Below are 20,221 nucleotides of genomic sequence, written 5' to 3' on the forward strand. Positions count from 1 at the left end.
CACAGCCTCCCATGCAAATGTGCTCCATGTGTATTCTCTTATTGGTATGTATTACAAATTGTTGCTTTGTGTGCATGTGTGTAGTGTTTGTTGGCACTGTGCTCATATCTGTCCTGTGTGTATATTCAGTCCAGCGCTGATACCTGCTACATAATGCTTCGTAGTGTACGTGCTCTCCATGGTGCTCATGCATCCAGCATCTGGGCTGCCTGGGGCTCCCTGCTGCTCGCCTTAGTGCTGGAGTGAACGACCTGTGCTGTCTTCTGATTGCCTCTGGGAAACATACCCAGAGCTGGGGTATACCAATGAACTTTCTAGGATCATTTCTTCTGAGGAATCAAAAGAGATGATTGTGTCTGGTTTCTCTCCCTAGTCTCTCCTAGGTACTAAGAAGGTAGGCTGCTTAGACTGCCCCCCTTTTTAGCCTGGCTCTGGAATCTTGCAGTGCTACTATCCAGAGGCAAAGGTTGGGGTTTTATTCCCTTGTGGGTCAGTTTGAAGTTTGAGTTTCTTCCCTTTGAGTTATGCAAAATCACATTGCTCCTTTTGTGTCCATGTGTAAAATAAGCCACAGCTGCCAAGGTCTGTTCTGTTATCCTGTTGTCCGTGACTGTTTCTAGACCTCCTGTATGGAGGCAGCTTGGTGTAGTGCAAAGAGGCTGTACGGTGGAGTCAGGCAGGCAGAAGACATAGCTGACTTCTCCATGTGCTTGGTAACCCCATCCATGAGCTGGGGTCACGCCATCAGCCCACAGGGTGGTGTGGGGCCCCACATGCAAGCACATAGCACAGAGCCTGTCCAGGGGCAATTCTGACTCTCCCTTCTTGGCTCTCCTGTTATGAGATGTGAAAGCCCCGAACAAGAATGTTAAAGAAAACAGTGTCTAACGGGTGTTGATCTGTATTAAAAATTTGTTACCACATTGTGAATTATTTATAGATGGACTTATGTCTGGAATTTGTTTCAAAACAATGTGGGCACAGAGGGGAGTGGGTTGGGGTAGACGGCAGGTGACCATATAATTTATTGTCCAGTCCCAGGCATATTTGAGACTGAAAGAGGGGGCTCTTAATTATACCAGGACAGGGGCGCCTGGGTTAGTCAGTTAAGCATCTGACTCTTGATTTCTGCTCTGATCATGATCTCATGGGTCGTTCTCCCTCTGCTCCTCCCCACCATTCATGTGCACTTGCTCTCTCTCTCTCTCTCTCTCTCTCTCTCAAATTAATAAATAATTTTTTTTAAAGATTTTATTTTTATTTATTCGACAGAGATAGAGACAGCCAGCGAGAGAGGGAACACAAGCAGGGGGAGTGGGAGAGGAAGAAGCATGCTCACAGTGGAGGAGCCTGATGTGGGGTTCGATCCCATAACGCCGGGATCACGCCCTGAGCTGAAGGCAGACGCTTAACCGCTGTGCCACCCAGGCGCCCCAAATAAATAAATCTTTTTAAAAAAATTATACCAGGATAAGCTTAAACCAAGATTGTCCAAGCAAACCAAGACCTGGACATCCCAAGAGAAAATGAGACAGAATCGACCCTGAGTTGATCATTGTTGAAGCTAGATGATGAGTATCTGGGAGCTTATTCTATTCTATTTCGTTTGTCTGAAATTTTCCATTAAAAAAAGTTGTTGTTTTTAATTTTAAGGAAATCTATCTATTAGGCTGCTGAAGCATTCAGAAGTCCCCACCATCCAGGAAATGGCTATTGGGTCTCCCTAGGCAGCTCCTGCTGGGGTAGGAAGGTCACCAGTACTGTTCTTCCACCTCTAGGCACTTCTGTGTGGGGAGAAGTAGGTAGAGAGGTCCTGCCTGCTCTTGTTGGTAGGACGAATGAGACACCGAAGAGGATTCTAGCTCAGCATAACTTGGTTTAGCATGGGGGCAGGGCTGACCTCTTTCCTGCCCCCAGGACTTTCAAGGCCTGCCCAGGTGGCAACCCAAGCAGAGCCCTTCACATCCGCTCCGCACCATAGTGCTGGTAGCAGGGGTGGCTGCACTCCGTGTACTACACGCACATGTGGTTACGATCTGCACCCTATATCAGAACCACGAGCTGGGCAGGAAGCAGCGTGACCGCAGTGGGTTTTTAATTCACATTCTATCTCATACACACTGCACCATCCTACTTAACTCTCACTGTGGTCTGGCATTTGGTGGAGCCTTGAGTGGTAGAAGGTAGCCCCTGCTGGGAATGGACTCAAACACAGTCTGACGTACCCTTAATTTGTTATCTCTTTCCAGTTGTACAGCTGGGCCTTTTTCACACAGTTCCATGAAGTGTGATATTCATTCATCCAACACATAGTTTCAAGAGCCTATCATATGCCACGATCTGGGAACACAGTACAAGAAAGACTCTGCCTTCAAGGAGCTTATATTGAAATGGGGGTGACAGAGAGCAGGTGCAGCGGTGGTGAGTGCTGCTGAGAAGAATAGAAAGCACATTGGACTGGGGGGTGGATGAAGATTGGTGGCTGTTAGAGGGCTTGTCCAAAGAGGTGAGAGGGAACTAGCACATGTCAGAGGAAAGGGCATGATAGGGGACCAAAAAGCAAGTGTAACAGTGTGGTGGGAGCAGGTGGAGGAGGGCCACCTTTCTCAAATGCCGCTAATTGTTGGAGAATTGACTTAAGGATACCATCATGTGGAGGTCCTTGGTAATGGCAGTTTTGGGGATTGGAGTAGTTCAAGAGGGAACGGAAGGAGAGGAAGTGTGAAGAAAGACATTGTAGATAACTCTTCGCAGGTGCTCCTTGTAGTGAATGGGGCAGTTGATGAAGGTTGGGTGACATTGAGAGAGTGTCGTACAAGCCTGGGATGAGTGCACGTATGTGGACTCAGTAGAAAGGGAAATTGTGTTTAATGGAACTTGTCGTAAGTGGCCCTCTGGTATGCTTTGGTCAATGTTAAAGGATCCCGATCATGAGGTATGGAGCCCTGGAGGGCCTGGTTCAGTTTTCTTTTTTCTCTTGGTGGTCCCTCATCTCCATAATAAAGGTAAGTCACAAATGTTTGTACTGTTTTCAAAATATCCCAAAATACTAGATAATCTTCTACCTGTATTTTTTTATTATACAAATGGTTATTAACTTTTGGGTTATAAACCCAAACCCTTTTGACAATCTAAGTGTATGGATCCATTCTCCAGAAAAAAACATCCGTGCCACAGAACCTGCCACATTATTTCAGGAGGTTGACGGATCCTGTGATGTCCATTCTAGAAGTGTTCAGGTCAGGAAGCCACATGTCAGATATGCTCACTAGATGCTCACTTAAGGCTAGAAAAATCATGAAAAGAATAAGAGCTCTGTGGCCTTGTCGCCTCTCTTCTTCCCTAATAGATCATCAGTTTCTTGAGGGTAGAAATTAGATTCCATGCTTTGCCATGTTTCCTTACCACTTAATAACTAGAATAAAAATGAATGGACAGACAGGCTGACTCACTTGAGTGTGGCAAATAGTTGTGCAATTGTCAATGGTGCCCCAAGAGAGAATGTCATGCTCCAGTAATTTTTAGTAGAGTCAGGGAACCCCACCTACCTCCCCCTTTAAGATTTGATCCTTTCGGAGAATAACCGTGTCTCCTATGACAATCTGCATTCGTTTCCTATTGCTGCTGTAACAGCCTACCGCAAGTTTGACAACATAAATTTACTCTCTTACATTTTTGGAGGTTAAAGTCTGAAATGGTCTGACTGAGCTAAAATCAAGGCATTGGCAGGATTGCATTTCTTCTGGAGGCTCTAGAGCAGAACCCATTCTTTGCCTTTTGCAGCTTCTAGAGGCTTCTGCTTTTCTTGACTCATGGCCTCTTCCATTCCTCAAAGCCCACAGTGTAGCGTCTTCAAATCTCTCTCCGACATCTGCTCTCCTGATTCTCCTGTCTCTCTTGTTCCTTTGTAAGGAGCTTGTGATTACATTGGGCCCCCCTGAATAGTCTGGGATGATCTCAGACCATTCTAAAATCCTTAATTCATCCCATCTGCAAAGCGCTTTTTGTCATGTAATTCATGGTATCTGGGATTAGGATGTGGACATTTTTGGGGAACCGTTAATCTGCTTGGCACACGTTGTATAGCTTTTTATATGTATATTTTCATTGAATGGCTAGGCTGGCAAAATTATTCCTGTTTTACAGGCAAAAAGAATGGGAGTTCAAGGAGGCTAGGTGACTTGGCCTTGGCCACATAACCAGTGACTCGAATGCTGGAATTCTGACTCCAGGTCCATGTTGTTCCATTCTGTTTGGTTGCTTGTGTTTTTGATTTTCTTATCTTCCATAGATTTCATTAAGTGATGCTTATCAATATTTAGGTACCCGATGCCAATATTTTGGGAAGTTGATGTGCTGACTTGAAATGAGGGGAAGTCAAAATCTATGCAAAACTAGTCATCAAGGCAAAAATGTCAACGTGAAGAAGGAATTCCCATTATATGTGGTCCTCCCATTTCATAAATGTGTGTAAGGTGCAATACAGGGTCACCTTACTGGCTTAATATTTTATCCACTGTCATACACTTGACTTTACATGTTGCATCATATCCCAGGTTTTTTGCTTGCCAGCCAGCCAGATCACTTAATCATTAGGAGACCCCTGACTTTCTTCACCTTGGAATTAGTACTGTGAAGAAGAATTTGTGAGGAATTGCCATGTTCCTGCTACCACGCTGGAGTGTCTTTCCTCTTGCTACCCTCTCTGTCTCCCATTTTTGTCTACCAGCCTCAGAGCAATCTGAACCAAAGATGAAGAAAACCAGTACAGTAGCACACTTTGTGTCTTGATAGGGCTCATACACTATTTTAGGGAGCTTAGAATTAATGATCCTTCTAGCTCCTGCTTTGTGTCTGGAGGGTCTCTTGGGGAATCCTTTTTTAACTCATCGGTTGGTCAGTACCTCCTAGCTCTCTAGGGTCTTTCCATCTCCTCTGTGGTATTCACAGCACTGGATGACAAAAAAGCAAGGAATGAGGCATGAAGGCCTTCTCTTTTGAGTTCCCTTTGATAAGATTGATTGTTCTACTGCTGTTAGGCTTTCAAAAACAACCCCATTCTATTCTTCTGGCTTCTTCCCCTTTAGATTCCATTTCAAAGCACAGTTGTGGCCTACAGGACTGTGTCCTCTGAGTTCCTGCTTCCATCTACTTCTGTGTTGGAGGTACAGCTAAGCAGAGGATGCCCTGCTGGGAAAGGGCCAGGTCTAGACCCAGGCAAGAAGCCAGCCGGCATTCATTCTGCCAAATAGCCAAGCTCAGCCTGCAGTATTGCCGCGTGCCAGGGCCCAAGCTGGAGCTGATAGTTGTTAGGGAGTGAATACAGCAGCACGCGTGCTGCATCCTGAGATTACATTGAGAGATGTGAGGAGCTTTCCAGCAGACCTCCAGTGACATGAAGGCCAGGGTTGTTGGCATCAGTAGTGCCAGGCCAATGGTGTTTTCAGTTTAAGCAGTCACTTAGATGTGAATGTCATGTCCATTTACCTGGTGAGTCAGATTCTGGTTGAACATGATATAGTAGTACGTTCAAGTATTTTCCTTCTTGTCAGTGAAATTCCTGTCAGCCGTATGGGCACTGGGGTAGATGGTGCCTTCAGGAACTCAGAAGTAAACTATTGATCCTATATAGATTTTGTGTGAAACTTCCCTTCTTGGTCCTTTCCCTTCCATAACTCTTCTTTCTGCCTCCAATTCCACCTCCAAAAACTTCATAAAAAAAGCAAAGTTCGTTAAAGGTTGTTTTTTTTGTTTGTTTGTTTTTAAATAAATCAAGAGCCCAGGATCTGAAAAAGGGTATATTCAGCAGAGAACCAGGCCAGCAACAGGGTGGTTCCAAGCACACTCCTGGCTGCTGGCACCTGCTGTGAATAAAGCTAGGCCTGCATGGCTGGTGTCCTACTCAGACAGTGTCCCCTCTGGAACTGGAAGAAGTGAGGCTCCCTTCTCATGCTATCAGTCCACAAATCCTCTGCAGGTGATACCTGCCCGTTTTTGCCTAGAGACCAGATTTTATTGTTCCCTTTGTCTTTTTTGAGATCACGTGGTCCGTGGCCCCACTCTTTGCTATTGAATCTCTGAAGAAAAGGCTGAAGATTGCCGCCTACTCCTAAGAGTGTTCTCTGGCATTGCCCAAACACTGGAAAGCCCACTTCAGCAGTGGCTATGGGTATTGGGTCCAAGGGCCATAGGTATGTGGTGTGTGAAGGATTGGAATGAAGGTAGGGCAGCCATTGAGAGGAAAGCATGGTATTCAGCTAAGTAACTAGGCATTTCCTGGCCAGACCTGTCTATCCCGTTGCCCAGCTTTTGGTGATCACTAATATCTAAGAATTTAAAGAAATTCAGGCTTGACTCCTTAGATGCTATTACTCCTGTAATATATGGTCCATCCTTCAAATAAGACATTTCCAAAATAAAAGCCAAATGTTCATCTGGAGTCCATATTTACGCTTTTCTGAATCATGATTGGATGCCCCTAAACTTGCCTAAGCATGCTAGCCGGGTGACAAGGGATTATATTTGACATTCGTCTTCCCTGGCCACTAGTTGGGGACTTGATTACACTCACTCTGAGGCTTCTGTCTTTTCCATATTCATACTTGCTCAGTCTTGGGTCATCAGACCATCATGTCCCCACCTCCCACTCTCCCTGTCACCCCATTCTAGGGCTTTCTAGGGCCTCTCTCTCTGGAAGAAATGAGTTATAGGGTCAAAGGAAACAAAACCAATTAGTAGCCATAGCTCCTGTTCTGGCAAATGCCTTTCCTCTTCTTCACTTGGCTGGAATGCTGCTGTTGGGCTCCACCTGCCTAGAGTTGCTATAGCAGCAAGGTGGGTTTGATGTCATCAGGCACCTATCCATGTGCACACCCTGCAGGTCTTCTGTTTGTTCCCTCTGTAGATATCTTCATTGAGCCTGTTCTCATTTGCAGTAAATGAACAGGAATAAACAAATGTATTGGGTATATGGTTGGGATTTGGTCTATATATATTTTTAAATATCCATCTATGTATTCCTCATATATTCACTGATTCTAAGGCACATACATTTCACAATTTAACAACTCAAAAATCAGGATGTATCATATAATCACATCTTAAAGTTATAATTGGCAGATTTTTTATTTTTTTTTCCTCTTGAAGGTTTGTGATGATGTCTCTTTAAATTGACGGCATCTTAGGGTCCACAGAATATGTAGGGTCAGCCTGTTCTTCAGGCAAAGAAATGAAATAGGGAGATCTAACAGTAAGCCTCAGTATATTTGAGCTATATTGAGTGCAGCCTAGTAAAATGGTTACCCCACATTCCACATGTCTTTTTCTCTGCACAGAACACTCACACAGCCATCTTTGGTTGGGCTTTAGAACAATACTGGACACTATACAAATATTGCTAAGTAGCTTGCACAAGGCCACCTGGCTAGTGCTAGGGAGAGCCTGGTTCTTCTGACTCCTGATATGATTTTCTTTCCTCCAAACCAGTCAGCCTAGAATCCAGAAAGAGCAAAAATATGTTGTGGGTGGAATATACTGTGCTTGGAGTAGAGAATGGAGATCACTCCTGAAAGAATCTTTATAGTAGGTAAAAATTGGGAATCCAAACACCCATAGAAGAAAAAAGCTAAGCACAATATATTATCACTATAGAATACATAGACATTGAAAATGATAAGTATGTGGATTGTTGCTGATGCAAGGAAGTATGTATATTTAAAAAGCAGAATGTGAATATCCAGACAGAGAGGATTCTGGGAAGATAGTGGCTGGAATGCATGTCTCATCTTTTTGACTTACAGTACCAGCTGTTTACCTATTTGAGCCAAGCAGCGGGGCAGGCACCCATGACTCAGGAGTTAGAAAGGCTGAAGCTCCTGAGAAAATGCTAAGACATAGAAGTTATGGAGGTAGAGATTGGAGATGAGAGACCTGGAAGATGTACAAGACATTTGACATACAAGTAATAGGAATAATAGAAGGAGAAGAAGGTAGAGGAAGAGTGTATTGGTCAGGACAGGCTAGAACTACATTGATAATGTAATAACAAATACTTCCACAAGCTCAGTAGTTTAAACTCAACAAATTCATTTTTTCCCCACACTACAGTATCCAGTACAGGTCATGGTTGGGGGCGGGGGGTGCGTGGAGTGGTGGTCTGCTCATTGTTACTTAGGAACCTGAGGTGGTAGGCAGCAGTGCAGGTCTGTAGTGAATCATGGGCTAGTGCTTAAAGTCTGCTTGGCAGTGCATACATTACTTCTACTCACATTTCACTAGCCATAGCAAATCACAGCCTCACCTTTAACTTCAAAGGGAATAAGCAAGTGCAATCCTACTATAATGTATAGCTAGAAGGAGGAACACTAGAAATACTTGGTGAAGGACACTCGTGACTTACCACTAGGGGAATAACTAAGACATGTCTAAGCATATCCTGGTAAAATATCTAAACTCAAAGGATGAAAGGAAAATCTTTCAAGCTTTCAGTCCAAAGGAACATACTATTTACAAAGGAAAAAGAATCACACTGGTATCACATTTTCTATTTGCAACACCAAAAAGCTAGAATATGATAGAATTTTATCTGTAGACCATTGAGGAAAAAAAGGAAAACAACTCAGCAATCCTATACTCAGGCAGACTTTTATTCAACATGGTATTAGAAGTCTTAGCCAGAGCAGTTAGGCAAGAAAAAGAAATAAAAGTCATCCAAATTGGAAAGGAAAAAGTAAAATATCAGATGACATAATATTATTGTATAGAAAACCCTTAAGCCTCCACCAAAAAATTGTTACACTTAATAAACAAATTCAGTAAAGTCAATGACGTATCAGAAAAAGAAATTAAGAAAATTATTCCATTTACAATTGCATCGAAAACAAATACTTAGGAATAAATTTAACCAAGGAGGTGAAAGATTTGTACACTGAAAACTATAAGATGTTAATGAAAGAAATTGAAGAAGACACAAATAAATAAAAAGATATTCCGTGTTCATGGATTGGAAGAATTTATACTGTGAAAATGTGATGTACACATTCAGTGCAATCCATATCAAAATTCAAGTAGCATTTTTCACAAAAATAGGAAAATGTGTATGGAACCACAAAAGATCCTGAATAGCCAAAGCAATCCTGAGAAAGAAGAATGAAGCCAGAGGCATCACACTTCCTGATTTCAAACTATGTTACTTACTATGATTAGTATTGTAATAAAAAACAATATGGTATTGGCATAAAAACAGACACATAGACCAATGGAACAGAATAGAGGCCAAAAATAAACCCATGCATATACAGTCAGTTAATTTTTTACCAAGGCCCCGAGAATACCCAATGGGGAAAGGATAGTCTATTATTGGTGTTAGGAAAATTGGTTATCCTCATGCAGAAGAATGAAACTGGATCCCTATCTTACACCATACACAAAAATCAAGTCAAAGTGGATTAAAGACATTAGTACAAGACCTAAAACTGTAAAATCCTGCAATGTGTGATTGAAATTTGCTAAGATTTGTTCTCACCCAAAACAAAAGGTAAATATGTGAGACGATGCATATGTTAACTCAGTTTTGGCAGTCCTTTCACAACGTGTATGTGTATCAAATTATCATACTGTGCACCTTAAATATAATTTTATTTGTTAATTATACCTTAATAAAGCTGGGGGAAAAAAGAATCCTATACCCAGACAAGATACCCATTCAGCTATCAAAATAAAAGAAAGGCATTTGAGCATAGACAGTAAGAGAGCATGTCCCCACTGTCACCTGCCACCCCGGGTACTTACTGTGCTTGTGAACCTGACCCTCACTGTCCTAACACACCAAGTTCTCTGGCACCTATCTCCCTCTCGGAGGGGCCTTCCTTGACCTGCTGTGGCTGAATTAGTGTGTGCCCACACGCGCGCGCGCGCACACACACACACACACACACACACACACCACTGCTTGATACTTTTTTTGGTGGTTTATGATGAAAATTTCAAACGTACAGAAAAGCAGAAAGAAATTTAACTTATGCATCATTTTTTGATGCATTTCATTTCGATGCACACGTCAGTACATGTGGCTCTAAATGCTTCAGCTTGTATATCATTAGCTACATTTCAGTATTTGCTTAGTTTTTTTTCTGGTTGAGGTAAAATTTACAAACAATGAAATCTCAAATCTTAAGTGTACTTTCACTGAATTTTGACATGTACATGCATATGTGTAACCCAAACCCTCTTCATTATATAGAACATTTCATCACCGCGAAAAGGTCTCTCGTCCCCTTTTCAGTTCATTTCTGCCCAATTCCTACCTCCTAGAGATGGGCACTGTTCTGATTTTTTCCACTACAGAGTTTTCCCTGTTGTAAATCTTCATACATTTGGAATCATAATATGTGCTCTTCTGGGTCCTTCCTTAGCATGTTTTTAATATCTATCCATGTGGTTGCATGTATCAGTAGTCATTGCTTTTTATTGCTGAGTAGTGTTCCAATGTATTCCATCATGCCACAGTTTGTGTACCCGTTCCGTTAATGGACAGTTGAGTTATTTCCAGTTTTTGCTTGTTATGAATAAAGCTGTGATGAAAATTCTTACAAACATCTATTTGTAGACATAAGTCTCCATTTGTTTTGGCTAATTATGTAAAGGAGGAGTTGCTTAGGCCAGGCCAGGTATATGTTTTATTTTATAAAGAACTACCAGACCGTTTCCCAAAATGGCTCCTGCCAACAATGCCTGAGAGTTCCAGTTGCTCTACATCCTCGCCAACACTTGATGTTGCCAGTCTTTTAAATTTTATTGTTTGGCAATTTAGTAAATAGATTGATTGGGGTTCTCCAGAGAAACAGAGCCAGTGGTGGGGGGAAGGAGAAAGGGAAAGAGAGAGAAAGTGATTTATTGTAAGGAGTTGGCTCATGCGGTTGTGGAAACTAAGAAATTCCATGATCTGTCATCTGCAAGTTCAAGATCCAGGAACGCCTTCTGGAGTTAGTTCAGTTTGAGTCTGAAGCCCTGAGAACCAGGAGAACCAATACTCTACGTCCCAGTCTGACGACAGAAGACCAGTGTCCCAGATCAGTCAAGCAGACAGCTCAAAACCTCTTTTTCTCCATCTTTTATTCTGTTCAGCATTTCCAGTGTATTGGGGCATGCCCACCCACATTGGGGAAGGCGATCTGCTTTATTTAGTCTACCAATTCGAATGTTAATTTCATCCAGGAACACCCTCACAAACACACCTAGAAGTAATGTTTAACCAAATATTTGGGCACCCCATGACCCAGCCAAGTTGACACATAGAGTTAACCATGACAACAGACATGTTAAAACACACGTGCACAAACACACACATACACATTAAACTGTTTTTAGGTGTCAGCGTGGCTGTCTTCTAATATCCACTTATGAGAATCTTCTTGGCTCCTGAGGCAACAGGTGAGCCTCAGTCCCTGGAATGGAACTGCAGAGGCTGAGTCCAGAAGAGAGGTGTTGAAAGAAGCAAGTCAGAACTGCTGGGCCTTTTCCTAGTCCAGAATGTTCTCCAGGCAAGAGTGCCTTACCATCTCATAAATTGTGCATTGGTTTCCACTTATTTCTCAGGGGTTGGGCGGGAAAGTATGTGTGAAGAATGTGATATCCACAGCCTCTGCTCTTGGGGACACATCTCTTCGGCAATATAGAAATGTCAAAGAAAGTCATCCCATGTTTCCCCTTCATCTTTCTTTTGTAATAAATCCCATTTTACAGGGACGCCTGGGTGGCTCAGTCAGTTAAGTGTCTGCCTTCAGCTCAGGTCGTGATCTCAGGGTCCTGGGATCGAGCCCTGCATTGGGCTCCCTGCTCAGCGGGGAGTCTGCTTCTCCCTCTGCCACTCCCCCTAGTTGTGCGTGTTCCCTCCCTCCCTCTCTCTCTTTCTCTCTCTCTCTCAATAAATAAATAAAATCTTTTTTTAAAAATCCCATTTTACCAAATGCATTTAGTGAAGTGTCATTTCACAGACAAGCACCACAGGATGTGAGAGGGAAAGATCCAGGCTGGAAACTAGGAACTGAACAGTAGGGATGTGGCGTTGAGGGTGGTTCTCTCTGAGCCCCTGGGTGAGGGGAATCTACACCAGCCCCTCTTCCCCGGGACAGGAGGGCCTGCCTGGACGGCCTGGCTTCCTTTTCCCTGGTTGGTGCTTTAGATTCTTCTCCCTTTAGGTGATCCCAGAGACAGGCAGAACTGGGGCATCGTTAAAATAGCGCATCAGCATAGGAGGGAGGGTCAGGGAGGGAACTGGGGCAACATGCGGAGCACACGTCCCGCCCGAGAAATCAGGTCTTAAAGGAGAAGGTTGCAGTTTTGGGAAAGGAGAAAAACTGATTGACATCCCAAGATGAATGTTGTGGAGGACTGGGAGGATGGTAACTTGGGCCAGTTGCTCCTGCCTTCCCTCAGTTGCCCTGTCAGTCCGGGAAGGACCCGGGTGCAGGAAGATGCTTACCATACATGACTATGTGCACATTCCCAGGGTCTCTTGGTTTGCCTACCAGTGGACTTACCCTGACCTTGGGGTTACAGCGGTCAAGGCCCTGCACTGGGTGGCGAGTAGGGGTTTGTCTTCTCCCAGGAGCTCTGGTTTGTAGCCCAGCTGAGGATTCCCCCATTTACGTAATCCGCTGTTGAAAGACAGGAAGCAGCTGGGCTCTGGCTGATCACACTCTCGTGGGCTGATCTGGCTGTATAATTTTGAGCTGCTCTGATGACGAGAAAGAACAGAAGTAAGGTCCCCATTAGAAGGGCTCCTCTAGATTGGGGTGGGGGAATCCTGTAGCAGCGTTTGCTTGGTAGAGCCCAGCCGGTGCAGAACTGGGGGGTTACAGACACATTCCCCTCAGTGCCCTGTCATTCCTTCCTTCCTCATTTTGAGAGGTTGGCAGAGAAGGTCTAGGAACCCTATAACTCCCTTGCCTCTGCCACAGCCGGGTGGGAGCACATGACGGCTTAGAGGAACCGCTGTCGGACTTGGCCCGCAAGCCAGGGCTAGCCGGCACTTCACTCTGACAGTGGCACACAGCACGTGCAGGGCGCTGCCTCTGACAGCAAATAAGATAGGGAGAGGTAAAGCGGCTGGGTGTGCGTGCCGTCTGCCTCCCAGCTCCCAGGGTGCGCTGGGCGGTCAGGTCTCACACGCAGGCAGGCAGCGTCCCAAAGGCTCTACCTGTAGCTTTCTCAGGAGGGAAAAGAAAGCATGTCTTATACACACTTCCTGAGTGCTGATGAAGGGCTCTTCTGAAATTTGACTCAATCTCGTCGATCGGGTGACTTTGTGGACCTTGGTCTTTGTCCACAGGGCTGACTTTAAATTGGCTTGAACTTTTTTCCAAAGTGGGATCAGAATTTCCTAGACATTTTAACCTTCAGATAGCTTATAAAGATCATAGTATTTATCATTCCGTAGGGCTGTTGATGCTGAATCGTGGCTGGACATTTACAAGAAAAGATTGGGGCAGTAGAGTGGTAGCATCCTTCTTGATCATCCATGACCTTTCAGGAAAGAAGGTGGGGACATGGGGACATAAGTTTTTTACCCTTAGTTCTCCTTGTTTTTCCAGCCCTCTTACCTCATGTCCTTTATCTTCTATTTAAAAGGTAATTTGCAAACTCTGGCACTACTGGCTTGGTGCCAAGCAGAAAGCACAGCTCTGTCCTTCCATGTTAACACAATGCCCGGGAAGAAAAAAATTCTCAATTGTTTCCGTTTATGGGATAATCCAGGCCCACAGTGCTTCAGAAGAAAATGCTGGGACAGTGTGGAGGATTTGAAGTTACTCTTTAGTAATACCCAGCGTCTGTGTGGCGTTTATGTTCCTTTGGCCATAGAACGGTTCCTCCTTAGACCAGCCCGCCTGTCGCACAGCTCGGCAAGCAGGGCACACGCGGTGCACTCAGGCTTCTGGGTGCTGTGTGCCAGCTCTGCGAGGTGGAGTTAACGGCAGTACCTGCTCCATAATCTCGTAAATGAGGAGACACATACGGCCCGGTGGCTGGTCACAGTAATGGCTCAGTACATGTGAGCTGTTGTCTGTCATCGCGTGCAAGAGTGGGAGCCACAGAGGCTGAACGGGGAGCCTCGGTCCACACGGGCAGTATGGGAAGTACCATGCACGGTGCTCCAGAAGTTCTGAGGAAACAGATGGGACAAGTAGAGATGGCCACTGCCCCTGCTCCCGGCACACTTTACGTGACCTGTGTCCTCTGTGCCCTCCTGCTCTGCCACCCCCATCTCCCAACCCCCCAAATCCTTGCCCAGCCCTCCTCTTCCTTCCTCCTCGTTCAGTGCTGCCGGGCTTGATGATACATTTGATTAGCTTCTTCGTTGGGTGCTTTCAGGTTTCTTACCTCACCTGATCCTTGCAAGAAGGAGGCAAAGTCCTCTTTTTTTCCAATGAGAAAACGGAGGTCCCAGGTATCTGGAAGCTGGAAAACCCAGGTCATCTTGTCATTTCCCACTCACGTAATAGACCCTGAGTTATTTTTTGATCCTTACCCCACCCCCCCCATTCCAGAGGAAGGTCAGGCAAGTGGTGCTTCCTCTCCCAATGTAACGTTTCCCAACCCACCTCTTTCTTAAAACGCTGTTCTGAGGTGTTTTCCCAGCACCACCAAGCAGTTAACCCAATTTCATCACTGTCTACCCGGGGAAAGCATCAGACCGCACAGGTTAACGGCTCCGTCCGCCAAGACTACCTCCACGTCAGACCCCACACAAGTTCAGGTTGTCACCTCTGCTTCTGCCTGACTGGCTCTTAATCAGACGTTCCCATGACCCCCTTCCCGGGTTCATTTAATTTGCCAGAGCAGCTCACAGGACTCAGAGAAACACGTACTTGATTACTGTTTTATTATAAAAGGATATACTCAGGAACAGCCAGATGGAAGAGTTACAGAGGTCAAGGTAGGGGACAAGGCATGGAGCCCCCATGCCCTGTCCTGGAGCACCACCCTTCCTGAATCTTCATGTGTTCACCGCCCTGGAAGCTCTTTGAGCACCATCCTTTGGGGTTTTTATGGAGGCTTTATTACATAGGCATAACATTGTTGAAATCATTGGCCATTGGTGATTGAACTCCATCTCTAGCTCCCTCCCCTCCCCAGAGGTTGAGGAGGAGGACCAAAAGTTTAGACCCTCTAATCAGCTGGTTTGTTCTTACAACTAACCCCCATGCTTAGTTTACCAGGGAACTTTCCCAAAGTCACCTCATTAACATAAATTTTGGTGTGGTTGAAAGGGACTTGTTATGAACAACAAGACATTCCTTTCACCTTATGGCTCTGGAGCTATTTCAGGAACCAGTGACAAAAGACCAAATACTATTGGTCTTATTATGTTAGGAAATTCCCAGGGTGTTAGGAACTCTGTGCCAAAAACAGGACGAAGACCAAATACGTAGTTCTTATTGTAAATCACAATATCACATGTGTAGTCGGCTCCTTCTTCCCAGATGGAAAGGACTTTAGATGACCAGCTAAGAAATCTGACTGGTCTCAGCCCCGCCCCCTCAAGTATTTGAGCCCGAGTCTTCCTCAAGACCTCTTTCTCTTTACAATGAGGGCACTGGCCTAAACCTGGGAGTATCACCTTGGTCTGTTTTTCTAGGACATAAATGTCCGATGACATTTCCTTGTAGACCTTCTCGTTGGGTGGCCTGCTTCCCAGTACCTCAACTATAACTCGACTCCCTGTCCTGCATTCAAGGAGTCATGTTGGGATGCAGGGGTGATTGGTGCTATTATAGTGATGACCATGAGTCTGTTCTAGGTTATCAGAAAAGTGAGTAATGCGAGGCGTAAGACCTTTTATCAGTAGTAACAGTTCACTTTAGCACCCCCAGCGACTGTATCGAGGCCTGGTGTTGGAGGAGCTGATCCAGAGAGCAGCCACCCTGGCTTGCCCTCAGCTCTGAGCCCTCAGCCTGCAGACAGGGTGCTAACGTAATAAATTTAAATGAGAAATGTCCTATAGTCATTTAAGGTATCATAAAGCCTTGATCTTTTGAGTCAGAAAAAGGAGGAATCTCCTGAAGAAAATGAGACAATCTCCCAGTGGCTGGTTATTCTGTGAAATCTTACTTAATACTGGTTTATTTGCACGGCCCGCACATGAGGGCAGAGGCAAGGCTGCCGAGGGACCTAGGGTAGATGTGGAGACATCCTCGTTGTACGATACTCAAGTTCATTACTCACCTGTCCACCACGTGTGTCACACTGGGTCTGTAGACTTCTAAACTGGGTTAGAAAAGAATCAGCCTGGTACATTTGAGATCTGGTTTTGCCAGAAAACTGAGGATGGACCCTCCCCCCACCATGTTTCTTTTCAGTCTTCTGGTTTTGTTATTGATGGATTCATAACCACCCAGAGATCAGAAAGTACAGCCCTCACTCAAAGCTTGGCCAGAATCCTTGGATTGATAGCACTTGCAAGACTTTTTAGCTGAGACACAGGATGCTCATGATCTTGGAGGGGAGGGGTCAGGAATGGGGACTATGCCACGGAGTCTGAGGTCCATTTTGTCCAAGGTTAACCAGGCCCTGGATTTTCTGTCTGGTCCTGTAGTTCATTATCACTGAAAAGAGCAGAGTTTGGAGAAGACTTTAAGCAAAGTGCTTGTGCCTTACATGGAACACAGGAGCTGGCTTGCTTCCTGTCTCCGCACCTGCAGCTGTCAAAGTCCAGGGTTTCCATAGAGAATGAGCAAGGCCCTGGGAAGAAAGGTGTGACCTCCTCCTCTGTCCGGTAGCAGCTAACAGTCAGTACAAGTCCTCTGCCTTTTGTCTGTTTCATAGGAAATGTTGCCAACAGATATTACCAATATCCAGTGAAACTGTGCATGGAACACTTTGACAAGTAAACAGGAGAGTCAAATTTTCACAAGATTTACATGTGCTGTATTGGACCTAGGAGATCCAGGCTGGGTGGGTAGGAATTACAGTCACAGAAGGGGGAAGCTGCAATGTGTGAAATTTGATGTGAACAAATAAGTAATAACTTTCCAATGGTAATAGATCTTTTTGGTAGAATGGAAAATAACCGATCATTTGAAAATAAGTCAGGGAACTGGGTTTGCTTAATGGAGTTCAGCTCAGAAGATTCTCAGTGGAAATCTCCAATATTGGTACAGTTCTGACAAAACTGCTTGGATGTATAAGCAGTCCAGACACCCCTGGTAGCGGGACAGTAGGGTCACACCACCCCGTGTTCGCCGGGCGTTGTGCAACAGCTGTTACTCCTAGTGGCATATGGCCAAGGCGCGCATGGCATCTGGGAGTACTCCGGAGGGCCACCCTGCTGCTCCACGCTCTCAGAGGACAGCTGCCTGAGCCACAGGGAGGCCGGGTGCCCTGGGTGAGGGAGGGAGGTGCTACCTGGTTCCAGGGGGTGGGGGAGCCGGGGGAGGGATGGAGGTGCTGACCTGGCGGTAGGGCTTCCTCCCACAGGTGGCCCAGCCAAGTGGTTTGAGGGCTGTGAGGAGGAAGGGCATTAAACGCTTTGTTATTCAAAGACTGATGATTTGTTTGCCTTGATTGCGTTCCTCCCTATTCCTGCTGCCCAGTAGACCCCCTTGGGAAAGGGTCTCAAGGTAAATACTCAAACCAGCTGCCAGTGCCTTCTGATAAGCTTCGCTGCCCAGGGGCCTGTGGCAGGGACAGCACTGTCCGGACAGTGGGAGTTGGGAGGCTGTGGTAAAATAACAGAATTAGTAAAGGGGAGACCGGGTGTATCTAGATTGCAGTTCTCCATGTTGACTCTGACCCCACGTGGCCATAGCTATCCAAGGGCCTCTGTGTTGATTGTGGGTGTGCTTGGTCTGGAGGAAGCATTTCATACTGTTTTCCTCTCTTTCAGGTTTCAAGTGCCCCATTTGTTCCAAGTCTGTGGCTTCTGATGAGATGGAAATGCACTTTATAATGTGTCTGAGCAAACCTCGCCTCTCCTACAACGGTAAGGGTTTGGCGGGGGGAGCCTCCGAGTGAGGGTGTTTGGCGGGGGGGAGCCTCGAGTTCACGTGGCTCTGGGCAGCGTGACGCCGCGCTCTCCGGCGGGGATGCCTGCACAGCGTTGAGGCATCGGCTGGTCACAGAGTCTTGGTGCAGCAGCTGGGGAGGAAGCAGAGTAGAACAGGAAGGAAGGCCCAGGGGCCAGGCCCACTGCACCGGACAGTCTCTCTGGTTGTCAGGTAGGCCTTTTGCCCCTGAGTTCCTCGGACCTCGGGTTGGGAGATGCAGCCTTTGCCCATTTATACACCTGCCCACAGAGGGCTCGGGGGGAACGCCACCTCCTCAGGGGAGAAGGCACCTGTGCCGCTGGTGTGCACAGCAGAATAAGTTCAGTAAGTGGACACCCTTCAGGGATTAAAAATGCTGACCTGCTACCTAGTCGGTCCACCAAGGCCACACTGCTTCCTACCTTGGAGGCTGCCTCAGAGCTGAGCAGTGAGTGCAGCAGGGCTAGAATCACCAGGCCAGGCCATCCCGTAAAACGCGGTACCTCTGTGGATGAAGGAAGTGTCCACATCAGCCTGGTATGCTGTGGGTAAAGATTTGTGACCCAGCCGATCTGAAGTCCAAGTCTGCCTCCGTCACTTACTCACTGTACAGTCTTAGACAAGTTGCTCAGCTTAGCAGAGCCCTGGTTTTCTGGTCCATGAAATGGGACTGTCAGCAACATGACTCTTAGGATTTCTATCAGAATAAAGTAAGATATTTACCTCTCAAACCTTTCAATACAGAGCCTGGCACACGGTCAGTGCTCAGGAAGTTACAGCTGGCATCGATCGAGACAGTCACCCTCAAGGATGTGAGCCCATGCGTGGGGTTCTGCTCGTCATTTTCCAGAGTGGACTGACCTCTCTTTAGTGCTGGGCACCGTGGGCCACCAGCAGCACTCTGGTCTGCCACTGTTGTGTGCTTACTCTGGTCTTCAGACCCTGTCCACCGGAGAAATGCATCTTCTGCAGGAACAGACACTGGATCTGAGGGGGGTGTGTTCCAGCCCTGTCACAGGGCTGCTTTCTGGGGTTGAAGTCCTAGCAGTGCTGGGGATGAACTCTGTGATTTCTCAGTCTGTGGACTGGATGGGAGGTGAGCCTGGGATCACTTGAGCCCCATCCTGACGACGAAAGTTTCCTGAGTAGACTTTCCTTCCAGAGCTGTCCTTGGCCTCCTGCCTCCTCAGACCCAGATACACTCCTGGCTCCACACAGCATTAGCCTAGGGAGGCCTGATGATTCCAGATTGTTCCTGCAAAGTACATCTGACAAATCTGATCTACTCCTTCTCCTAAAAACACACCCTACTATTCTCTTATCTCTTATTTACTAGCTCAGCCGAAAGACCCTGCATGCGTGTGGGCAGGCCAGTTACCTTCTTGTCTCAACTACCCTCAGTCTGGTCATTTTGCTCGGGTGGGAGGACCGGCTGCAGAGCAAGTTGTGGTCCTCCCTCTGCCCCCAGCGTTTCCTTCCCCTTTATTTCCCACCTGGTGCCCAGGAAGCCCGTCTTCTATCCAGGGACAGCCTCTCCCTGTCCCTGGACATTGACTGCTGCCACTTCTGTGAAACATTGTCATGTGAGCTCTGGGCGTCCTGTCAGACTCGTCAGTGTACGTTCCGTAAACGGTGCTCCAGCTCCACTTTGTTCTGCTCCTCGTCTCTGCCTGGGACCATGGAGGAAGACGTGTCTTCTCCCATGGCCCACAGCCCTCCCCAGCCATGGCCTCAGAAACTGTGTTCACTTATTCTCCACATGTGCAGAGCCCTCATGAAGACCGCTTTTTGTCCTGTGGGTGGCTGGGGAGAGTTCTCTGTTGACACTGCCTTGCTGTCAAGAACACAAAGCAGCCTCAGAGTGGGCTCCATCCAAGAGGACTGAGCTCTTGACATCATCAGGGAGAACTTTGCAAGGGCAGCTGTGGAGGACAGAGCGCTCTTGGGGCCACCTGAGTGAGAGGTACCCACATGCCCCATTCGAAGAACAGAGAAGGTGAGGGCCTTATAAGTGCCCAGTGCTTCCCGGAGCTCTCCTCCCTGCCCACAGTCAGGGCAGGGCCCCCTCTGCCTGTCCCTTTCACTTCCATGGGAGAGCCGGCTTGGCAGCCCAGCCTGAGCCTGTGCCACCCACAGAAGTCACACTCAGAGTCAGAATCCCCTTAGAGGAAGAAGAAGTTGGCCAACCAGCCTGAGAC

General features: G+C 46.4%; 1 protein-coding gene across 6 annotated transcripts in view; it reads left to right on the forward strand.

Annotated features, from left to right (window-relative positions):
* The window catches only part of ZNRF1 (zinc and ring finger 1), a 93,194-nt gene that overhangs the window by 61,891 nt on the left and 11,082 nt on the right, over positions 1–20,221 (forward strand). For all 6 annotated transcript variants that reach the window (XM_026495228.4, XM_026495230.4, XM_057314248.1 and 3 more), the window contains exon 2: positions 17,885–17,980. In XM_026495228.4, coding sequence (XP_026351013.1) covers positions 17,885–17,980 — 96 coding nt within the window. The remainder of the gene's footprint in view (positions 1–17,884; positions 17,981–20,221) is intronic.

The sequence above is a fragment of the Ursus arctos genome, unplaced genomic scaffold (assembly GCF_023065955.2).
Source record: "Ursus arctos isolate Adak ecotype North America unplaced genomic scaffold, UrsArc2.0 scaffold_19, whole genome shotgun sequence".
Classification (NCBI taxonomy): Eukaryota; Metazoa; Chordata; class Mammalia; order Carnivora; family Ursidae; genus Ursus; species Ursus arctos.